The 10,963-nt window shown below is 50.2% G+C and overlaps 1 protein-coding gene across 2 annotated transcripts in view; it reads left to right on the top strand.

The window, feature by feature from the left end:
- Nucleotides 1-1,081: 1,081 nt before the first annotated feature.
- Nucleotides 1,082-10,963, top strand: part of SYNM (synemin) — a 28,411-nt gene continuing 18,529 nt past the window's right edge. Inside the window, exons 1-2 of one of the 2 annotated variants that reach the window (XM_084773351.1) lie at nucleotides 1,082-2,150; nucleotides 7,812-7,936. In XM_084773351.1, the coding sequence (XP_084629477.1) occupies nucleotides 1,341-2,150; nucleotides 7,812-7,936 (935 nt within the window). In that variant the 5' untranslated portion in view covers nucleotides 1,082-1,340. The remainder of the gene's footprint in view (nucleotides 2,151-7,811; nucleotides 7,937-10,963) is intronic. The other variant, XM_084773352.1, reaches the window with a different exon arrangement.

Raw genomic sequence — 10,963 nt, 5'->3', positions numbered from 1 at the left:
CCACAGGGCCAGCTGTGTGTATTCCTGTGCTCTTTAATGCTACCGACTCTGGCTACTGTCATTTATAACTTAAATAACTGTCGTGTACAGTAATGAAATACAAAAGCAGAGAGAGAACTGCGGTTTCTATGGTAATTAAACTGGTGTTTTCTTAAGGGCACACTGTTGAAAAGAAAAGAAAACCCGGCTGTCACAGCAGGGGTGTGTATAAGGCAGTTGCAAGAGTTCGGAGGGATGGTAGTTGTCTAGAATGTTCTGTGCTGGGAGCACTTCAAGGTCCTTCCGGGTTCTTCCCCCACCAGAATGAAGCTGATATTACAGAGCATCAAGTCCCTTAAAGGTGAATTGTGCGAGTCAGAAGGGAACAGGGTTTCCCACCCTGCTTGGCAAGGAAATCTTACCTGAACACAAAATATTGGCATTCATGCCAGAAGTGAAAAGATGCATCTGTAGGGATGAAGAGATGGCTTAGTGGCTAAGAGCGCTGGCATAGGAGGGCATGGGTTCAGTTCCCAGAACCCACATTTTGACTCACAACTCCCTTAATTTGTCTTTAGCTCCAGTTCCAGAAGGATCTGATGCACTCTTCTGATCTCTGTGTGCACGGACATGGTGCAAATACACACATGCAGGCAAAACACTCATATGCATTAAACAATAAAAACAGAATCTTGAAAACGCTGGTGATCTTACTCTAAAAATGAGAACGTGTATATATGTAGATGTAGATGTGCAATATACATGCATAAAGTTGGTCTTTGTTTTTGTTCTGTTCTGTTTTTGTTTTTTGTTTTGTTTTTAGTAGTGGGTGTTGATATATGAGCCTGGCACCTGCTAGGCAAGTTCTTTATCATTGAGATACAACAGTAGTTCGTGTTTAAAGAATACATCCTGCCCCCCATCTCCAGTGCAACTAATGAGAAGCATCCTATATAACTCTCACTTATTGGAAACTTATTTTTCATTAAGGAAAGCTGGGGCTTTGGGGTGACTTAGGTGCGCCTCGGGGTGTCCCAGATAGCCAGACAACCGACACGGATTCCCTCGGGCCACCAGGGGCCAGTGCTGGGCAGTCTCGCCATGCCACGATCATTCCGGCAGGGGGCGCTGTCGGGCCGCAGTGGCCACGCGGGCCGCGTTCTGATTGGCTGGAATGGTGGCCTGAGTCCACGGCCTCGCGACCCGGCCACTAAGTGGCGAAGCTCGCCCGTCGGAGCCCCAGTCCGAGGGCCTCCGAGTCAGCAGCAAGGCGGGCGCAGCGCGGCGCGGCGGGGTTGGAGGGGACAAGATCAGGGCAGGAGGCGAACGGTTAAACGAAAGAGCCCCGCACACCCAGCAAGATGCTGTCCTGGCGGCTGCAGACCGGCTCCGAAAAGGCCGAGCTTCAGGAGCTCAATGCCCGGCTTTATGACTACGTGTGCCGGGTGCGGGAACTGGAGCGCGAGAACCTGCTGCTGGAGGAGGAGCTGCGCAGCCGGCTGAGCTGGGAGGACCGCTGGGCCGAGGAACAGGCGCGCTTCGCCGAGGAGGCGCGCAGCCTGCGACAGCAGCTGGACGAACTAAGCTGGTCCACAGCTCTGGCTGAGGGCGAGCGCGACGCGCTGTGGAGGGAGCTGCGTGAGCTGCAGAGGGAGGGCGCGGAAGCCAACACCGTCCGCAGCCGCCTGGACGCCGAGCTGGGAGCGCAGCGGCAGGAGCTGGAGGAGGCGCTGGGCGCGCGCGCCGCCCTCGAGGCGCTGCTGGGCCGGCTGGAGGCTGAGCGCCGCGATCTGGACGCGGCCCACGAGCGCCAAGTGCGGGACCTACGCGCCCGCGCCGCCAGCCTCACCATGCACTTCCGAGCCCGCGCCGCCGGCCCCGCCGCGCCCTCGCCGCGCCTGCGGGACGTGCACGACAGCTACGCACTGCTGGTGGCCGAGTCGTGGCGGGAGAGCGTGCAACTGTACGAGGACGAGGTGCGCGAGCTGGAGCAGGCGCTGCGCCGCGGCCAGGAGAGCCGGCGCCAGGCAGAGGATGAGGCGCGGCTGTGCGCGGAGGAGGCGGACGCGCTGCGGAACCAGGCGCTGGAGTTGGAGCAGCTGCGCGCACGGCTGGAGGATGAGCTGCTGCGGATGCGCGAGGAATACGGGATACAGGCCGAGGAGCGGCAGGTCCGTGGGCAGGGACCGCGCCCTTTTCCTATAGTCTGTTCACGTTCCCCTGTGCACCCAGTGGGCAAGCTGCGGGGTTCCCGGGACCCACAGCTAGTTCAACCCCACCCAGAGAAGCGTACACTGTCAGCAACTTTGCTATTTATGAGACCACAGGATTCTGGCGTGTAGCTAGTCTAAGAGTAAGGGCCTGGTGTAATGGGCCTTCACTCAGAGGGCTGATGCCATGTGACAGGTCCTGGTAGATAGCCTAGTGTCAATCATCTTGTTTTAGAGCGACAACCCTTAGATCCAGACTTGTCTAGGCACATTCTGATCAGCGATCCTGTCAGCTCTGTTTTTGTTGGTTTCTTTTTCTTTCTCTTTCTTTTCTAGGCTTAGTAGATCTGGTAAGCCTGAAATCCACAACTCAGCCCAGACTTCTGAACCAGAGTAGGGCAGCGTTTGGAGACTAATCGCTGCTTAGGCACTGATGAGTCTTACTTGGAGGCCGCCCATGCTTAAATAGCGCCGCACCCCCTCCCCCAGTACCTTTTTTATTTTGCCAGAATTATCTCCCAGCTGGAGGCAGCTGCTTGTAGCTCTCTGGGCAGCCATCATATTTTTTCTAGGCTTGTTTGTTCTCTTGAGAGGACTAAGTAACTCATACAAAAAAAAGGGTGAGAGCTGTTTTGCTCATAGTATGAGCTGAAGGCAGATCTCCCGGGTTGTGTAAAAACTAGGATAAAGCAGGTCCCTGTGGTGAGATGTTATTACAACTCCTAACAGTTCCTATTGCAGAGCAGCTGAGCTCTAACCCTCTGACTCGGCGTGCTACACCTGTGGCTGGACACTCAGTTGTTTGGCTTCCATCCTGCCCAGCCCCAGCCAGAATTGGAAGTACTCCCAAATCATACCATTAGTGGTTCTCGGGAAGTAGGTCTGAAATAACATGAGCACTACCTTAGAAGGGTTTTAAGAGTTTTGCAGCTGGGAGCTAAAGAGTGGAGGTGCTGTTACATTGTTGCCTTAAAAGATACAAGTGAACATGACATGTGTGGCATGGGCAGTGGGGTGATGTGACAAGTATCAGCAGATCTCTTGGTTTCCTCTGGGTCCCCAGCGCTAGGCTGGAGAGTGAGTGAGTGAGCATGGAAAGTGATAAGGAATCAAACTGATGGGAATCCCTTCTTTGGGGTTGTAGACTTTGGGGGAAGGCTCCCTCTCCTACCCCACTTGGCATATTTTGGGGCCTTAAAGCTCTGGTTTCAAGGTTCTTATTAGCAGCAGAATCTCCTCCAATCCCCACCCCACCCCCAAGTAAAAACCTTCACAGAGACAGATAAAGGCAGAGTTCCCCAGATGGAGGAGAGATTGGGACTTGGAAATGTAATAGAGTCACTGCTCAGCCCTTCCACGGGGACTCCAGACCACTAGTGAGGTCACACCGAGGTCACACCTGACTTGGAATAGGACCCCATTCTCAACTCCCCACCCTGGGGTCTCTCTGTTTTGCACTTGGTGCCTCCCACCCACCCACCCTTCCCAGGAAATGAGAGCTAGGACAGGGCTGATGAGGACCTGAATTTTGTCTTCTTCAATCCCAGTTTGCTTAGGTTTCATTTTTTTGCTATGTGTTACCAGTGGCAATCTTAAACTATATTAAGACTCTGTCCAGTTAGTTTAAAGCGGCTGTATTTCAGATCCCATATTCTGAAATACTGATTGCTGTGTTCAGAATTATGTTAAAGAGAAAATATTGCTTCAACCCAAGCCTCTACTTTTTTTGGTTTGGTTTGATTTTTTTTTTTTTTTTTTCAAATTCCTTAGAGGCTCACTCGGGAGAGACTGAAAATATAAAGACTGGCTGAGCTGACTTCCAGTAAAAATGTTGCATTACTCACAGCCTGGGGAAGTAGCAGGCCTATTCTGTGTGCACTCTTAGTCCACACTCCAGTCTCAGCAACCCTGTTTTACAGATGGTAAAGCTGATGGTGGGCGCCCAGTCAGTAATTGCCAAGCAGAGTTCCATCCAGGCTTCCGTGAGCCACGCGCCCTCTCTTCTGTCTGTTTTAGTCAAGAGAAACCTTTAACCCTGCACAGGTGAAACAATAACTGCTCTCTCATGGGGCCAGCCCAGAGGTGGCCTGCTATCACAGCGCCTGTGGCAAATGTGGAAGAGCTGTAAAGGGCCTCAGAAAGGCCTTGAAGATACTGTCGTTTGCTTTAGCCTTACGCTAGAGACACTGATGGTTTTCCTATGATGGGGGCTCTTAGCTGCCAGCTCTGACTGTTTGTGAACGACTCCAAAAATATGAATGATAAGAAAGCAGACAGGAGCAGGGCATAACGCCGCACGCCTGTAATCCCAGCACTCTAGGAGGCAGAGGCAGGCAAATTGCTGTGAGTTCGAGACCAGCCTGGTGTACAAACCGAGTCCAGGACAGCCAAGGCTACACAGAAAAACCGTGACTCAAAAAACAGAACAAAACAAAAACAAAAAGAATGCAGGCAGGATTATCCATGTAGTTAAGGCTCAGCCTTTTTGTAAGCAGCCTTCCTGTTTCAGGCTGAATTCTGACTCTCACTCTCTCTTAGACTGCAACAGTTTCTTTTTTTTTTTTTTTTCTTTTTTTTTTTTTGGTTTTTCGAGACAGGGTCTCTCTGTGTAGCGTTGGCCATCCTGGACTCACTTTGTAATCCAGGCTGGCCTCGAACACACAGTGATCCGCCTACCTCTGCCTCCCGAGTGCTGGGATTAAAGGCGTGCGCCACCACGCCCGGCCTCTGCAACAGTTTCTTAAGACTAAGCTCATCAACCCTTGTGTGGTCCTGTTTCCTCATCTGTGGAAACAAAAAGCAGCTCACAGGTTGCTATCGGCTGAATGAAATTAAGTAACTTCTCTAATTAATGGTTGCTGAGAGCTCAGGGTGCCAGTCTCATCCTTTGTGGCTGGAGATAAAGCAGTGAAAAATAACAAAGTGAAAGAGGGTGAGCCCCAGGATGGCACAGAGGTGGCACCAGTGCATGCCACTCAGGGAGAAGCCAGGAAGCCAGCACAGCTGCGACAGTGAACGAAGCACTGAGTGGTTGCCCAGGTACCTTTTTTAAAATCTGAGTCCCACTGGAAGCCACCTGGCAATATATTAACAGATCATTCTTTGCTGTGTTGAGCATAGTCTGTTGGACCAGGGTAAGAACTGGGAGACCTGTTGCAGTGACTGAGGCAGCAGGGGGGCTTGGACTGGGCACAGAATGGTGGGTTGAGGAAGGGCCTCAAGTTGAAGCTATCAAGGTTTGCTGACAGGTTGGATAGAGTGAGAGAAAAAGGGGGAGGGGGAATCAAAGCTGATCCCAGGACCGTGGGTGAGTAACCAGGAGAGGGTGTTCCTTGCCGAAGGAAATGTGTGCAGAGGAACATGTAAAGATCAGAAGACTGCCTTCAGTTTACACACAGCCAGTTTGAGATGTGTCCGAAATGCCCTCCTGCCACTCACTGTGAGATGAGCCTGGAGTTTACAGCGTTGCCTGGTACAGCTACAAACCTATACATAGCACCCAATGCATGCTGCTGCTGCTGCTGCTGCCCCTCCTCCTCCTCCTCCTCCTCCTCCTCCTCCTCCTCCTCCTCCTCCTCCTCCTCCTCCTCCTCCTTGTTTTGAGATAAGGTCTCTAGTCTATGTAGTCCTGGCAGTCCTCAGACTCACGATGTAGACCAGCCTGGCCTTGAACTCACAAAGATCCTTCTGCCTCTGCCTTCCAAGTGCTGGAATTAAAGGCGTGCACCACCACATCTACCTCAATTCGTGCGTCTTATTAATACATTTAGTTTTGGATGTGAATGAGCTATCCTAGATTTAAGTCCCCTTGAGCTCCAACTTTTAAGATCCTCAGTGACTAGGACGTTAGCAAGCTCCAGTTGCCGCTGCTGTTGCTGCTGCTGCTGCTGGAAAGTTCTCTGCATAGCAGCTAAAAGACCCATCCCTCCCCTGAGTTCATGTGGCCTTGGATGAAACTGCTTCTGTGTGGGTTGGAAGTACCGCCCTGTGTGGGAAGCTCCAACACTCCCAGCCTAGCCCACGGCATGAAAAGTGTTGGCAGAGCAGAGCTGGAGTCTGAAGCTTCCTTCCATTGGCAGAATTGGTTGTGATTTCATTTCTGCCTCCAAAAGTCAACGGCTTTTCCTTTCACCATTTGGGGAAAGTTGACTCACATGGAAATTTGCTGGGAACTATGCTTATTTCAATGCCTGCACAGTTTTATTCTGTTCCTGTTCTGTGGGGTGGGGTACAGAGAACTAGCCTTTGTTTGTGGGGGAGGGAGAGCATCTTCCTGGACAGGACTGTGCCATGGCTCCATAAGTTTGAGCCGTGGGTGGAGGACTGAGTTCAGCTGGTAGTTTTCTCTAAGCAGTTTAGCAATGGGTAAGCTTCTTTTTGAAGGATAATTGATGGATCCAGAAGTTTTAACGTTTAGGTCAGATTTTTTTTTCTATTAGAAAAAGTATCAAGCCAGGCACAGTGGCACACATCTGTAATGACAACACTCTGATGGCAGTTATCTTGGATTGCAGGGAGACCCTCTCTTTCAAAGGTTCAATACACAGGTGCGCACACACTTTAAAGTAAAATCTTTAAGAAAAAAATTAAAAATTGGCACCCTTTATAAACAGAAAACTTAACAATCTTTGGCTTTAAAATGGAAGTTTTATAAAAAGCAGATTTATCTCTATGATAAAAACTTTTTGAAAATGATTAATCCAGCTGGACATGGTGAACACCTTTAATGGCAGCACTCAGGAGGCAGAGGCAGGAGGATCGCTGTGAGCTTGAGGCCAGCCTGGTTTGCATTTCGAGTTCTAGGGCATCCAGGGCTGCACAGAAAGACCCTCTCTCAAGTAAAATCGAACAACTGTAAAATGTTCATTAGTTAAAAGATAGTATTGGGTTGAAATGGACATTTGGAGCAGTAATACCGTCTTGGTCATTTAACCTTAAATTCAGCTTCCTGGTGTGTCCTGTGTGACTGATCTGTGGTGGTGTCTAGGTAGAAACCTGACTGCAGGGACGGCAGTGTCCCCCAGCTCCGGAGAGGACAGCTCCAATGGAGGAAACTAGGCATCTAGGAGGAGGCTTATTAGCTACATCCCAAGGGGAAGATTCGTGTACAAGTCTACGTTTGCTCATATATGCCCAAAAATGTCTTTCTCCCAAGATTATTGTAAAATAGCATGTCTAGGTAAAATAAAGATATTTCTGCCCACTTTCTTACTTGCTGTTCTTGGGACAACGATGACTCTGGGAGACATTTTAGTTCTCACGAGGGTGGCTTCCATTATAAGTATTAGAAAAGGTTTCTAGTCACGGCTCATGTTTGAATAACATCTTAGCTGCCTGACTGGGTGTGTTTGGATCTCCTGTGTGGCCTGATATCCGAAGCAAAAGTGATTTGAATAAACCAAGCCTTCATTTTGTGAGGAAGTCCAAAAAGAAAAGCACCTAACCTATAGAAATCCTCCACGAGCAATAAGGGAAGAACGCAACATCTGTAAGAGATTTGCTCTATGAAACTATGCTTACACACGCCATTATCTCTTTTTATGCCCTACACGCTGTTGGTATCTTTCTTTTGGTCTATGAAGCTCCGGGATGTGGATCTAAAGGTTTTTTGGTTCTCTACAGAAAGTGATTGACTGCCTGGAGAGTGAGAAGGAAGCCCTCACCTTGGCCATGGCGGACCGGCTGCGGGAGTACCAGGACCTTGTGCAGGTGAAGACTGGCCTCAGCTTGGAGGTGGCCACCTACAGGTGAGAATCCATGAAGCCAGTGATGTCAGGTCCCTGTGGCCTTTGAGGAGTCCCTATGGCTTTGTGACAGGGAGAACAGCCCTTGGCATGGCCAAGCGTGGAACACAAAGTCAAACAGGAGAGAGGAGCAGGGAGAAGATGGGCTTGCCTGAGGTCCCCGGATGACTGCAGTAGCTGGGACATGCATGCTTCTTGCGTATCTATATCCTGGACATAGTTTAAGACCTTGGCCCATATCTACTCTGATCTCTGGAGTTAGATACTTTGCTTACAGAAGAGCAAGTGTAGCTCGGAGTAGTTAGATGTAGAGAGTGGAGGGTCAAAGTTTGGATGCTAGGGGTCTTGATCCATCCACACTGCTCCTTCCAAATCTCAGGGAACTGACCTTCTGGGACTCTTGGGTTTGGTCTTGTAAAACAGCAGCTGTGCTCTGAGAGCAGGGTGGAACTCCAGGGCAGCTTTTCTTTTTTTTTTTTTTCAAGATGCCAACTTTAATTCCACCAGCCCAGATGTGAAGGTCATGGTATGTTTAGAGAGTGTGTGCCATGTAGGACATAGAAGGCAGTTAGTTAGTCCTTAGCACATTGCCTCTTCTTCCTGGTTGGACCCCTCCCCGCCTCTTGGGTGGACACCGATGATTGGTTGAGATGGTAGCTGTCCTTCTGTCCCCTTTCATATACAGTGAGGGCTGCTACAGAGGGAGCTGGACCTCATCAACCTAAGGTGGAAGGACTGTAGAGACAGGGTTCTCACTACCGAGGATGGTGACGGTAACCTTTATTCTCAGTGGATGCCCTGCATCCCCTTTACAGGTGTGAGAGAGATGTTTGCAGCTCAGGGATGTTGCTGGTAGAAGGTGGACCAGCCAGGTCTGGCTGTAGACCTGTGCTTTCCCCCATCAAATCATGCAAAAGGGGCATTAAGCCCACCTCATCCACAGAGTTGTGGTGTTCACAGATCAATTACAGGTGTGATGGGGCTTTGGACACTGCCCTGGCCAGTGAAGGGGGCACAGTTGTCAGTGAACTATTGCAATGGTGTCACCCTTAGCAGAGGACAGAGTGAAACGGGCAGTGGATGAGAAGGGGAGTTTGACTAGGGACAGAACAGGTAAGAAGCAGGCCCAGCTCATCACGTCCTGCAGGCTACCTCTGCCACATCTGATTTTTGCTATCAGATTACCAAAGTAAGTTGGGTTGCTTTATTCTCATTGACAGACAGTAGTATTGTCTTGGTGTATGCTTGAAGTTTACCCCGCAGCCTTGGGCTGGCCTTGTGCATTTTCCCAATGGAGGACTAGCTTTTGCTTGGCTCTAATCTCCATTAATGGAGAAGTAGGCTGCTCGGTGGCTCAGGCCCTAGAAGGTTGTTGAGAGGTGGTGCTCACCTTCAATCCCAGCACTTGGGAGGCAGAGATAGGTGGATCACTGTGAGTTTGAGGCCAGCCTGGTCTACAAAGAGAGTTCCAAGACAGCCAGGGCTTAGAGAGAGAGAGAGAGACAGACAGACAGACAGACAGACAGAGACAGAGAGAGAGATAGAGACAGAGAGAGAGACACACAGAGACACAGAGAGAGACAGAGACACAGAGACAGAGACACAGAGAGACAGAGACACAGAGAAACAGACAGAGAGAGGGGGGCCTTCCCAGTAGCATGACTGCCCTTGGAGGAGCCTTAGGTGTCCTGGACCATGCCTTGCTTCCCTCTATGCAGAAGGTACCTGGACCCAGGGCTCAAAGAGGGAGGGGGCAGGGCCCCTTCCTATTGTTCCTCCCCTAGACTTTCCCATGGCATTCTTGGATATTTTATGGAATTAACAACTGCAAAATTAAGCGGGCTGGGCATTCACTTAGATGCCGCATGAGAATTCTGAGTTTCTCTGGTAAGGGAAATGGGCAGGCTTTACTGGGGAGAAAGAGAGCGCTAATGTGGAACGTTTTTCTGGGTGTCAGTGATAGGCCACCCTTCTGGTCTGCAGTTTAAATCAAAGAAGGAATGTGGTACTCAGACAACTGAAAGAGCCCTGGGTTCTAGGTGTGGCTAGTGCAGACGGCTGGACGAGGTCTGCCCCTGTGGGTTCTTCGCATTCAGTGACAGCTCTAGGCTTACACTCCAGCCTCATGCTTCTGAGCCAGCTCTCTGGCTTTGTGAGTAGCCTTTGCCAGGGGAATGGTGTGCTTCAGAGTGGGGTGGGGCTAGCTCCTGGTGAGGTATGTAGACTGGGGCTGGCCCTTTGTGGAGGGAGCCCAAACTAGGCACTGTTGTCTGGCACATGCCAGGGAGCCCCAGAATCTGACTCCTGTGTGCATCTTAGCTATCACTTCATGTTGGGGGTGGAGCGAGCCAACTTTCACATTTCCTTTTCATATTAGTTCATATACGGAAACTTTGGTTTCATGTGCTGCTGCTTCTCTGGGGTTTTGAGCCCCCTTTTTTCCCTCACTTGCCATGCCTCTGATCCTCAGCCGACAAAATCAAGAGGGCAGGCAGCTCTCCCAAGCATCCAGAGCCTGGCTTTTTGGCTGCAGTGCTTACAATACTCCCGGTTTCACTTTTCCAAGCACATTGATTATGAGCCATTTCTGCTTCAGTCAGCAGCCCGACCATCTGCAGAGATACAGTTGATTGCTTCTGCCCGTTGCTGCCATGCTTCTAACTCCATTACAGATAAAGCTGGCCATCTCTTAGGCACTTAAAAACCTCAGCCCTTCCAGGGAGTGAGTGATGGGTTTCACTGGACCTCTTTCTGCTGTCCAAGTTTGCCCAGGGGAAATCAGAAGTCTAGGCTGCCTTGCCCTGCCTGGCGTTGGGGGTCAGCATGGCTGCACTTTCTACCTCCTGTACTTAGGTTTAGCCTAGTAGATACCCTTAGACACGGAAGACACAAAGACTGTTAATACAATTCATTTCTTTATGTAAGGCAAAAGCCTGGGTTGTTGTTGTTTTGTTTTGTTTCCTTTTTATTTTGTCAGCAAGGAGTGTATTGAAGCAAGTTCATAGCATCCTTTATTCAGTTCTTTCAAGG

This window comes from Acomys minous, assembly GCF_964271855.1.
Source record: "Acomys minous genome assembly, chromosome: 2".
Lineage (NCBI taxonomy): Eukaryota > Metazoa > Chordata > Mammalia > Rodentia > Muridae > Acomys > Acomys minous.
Note: the sequence above shows the minus strand (reverse complement) of the source record. Positions and strands in the feature narration are given on the sequence as shown.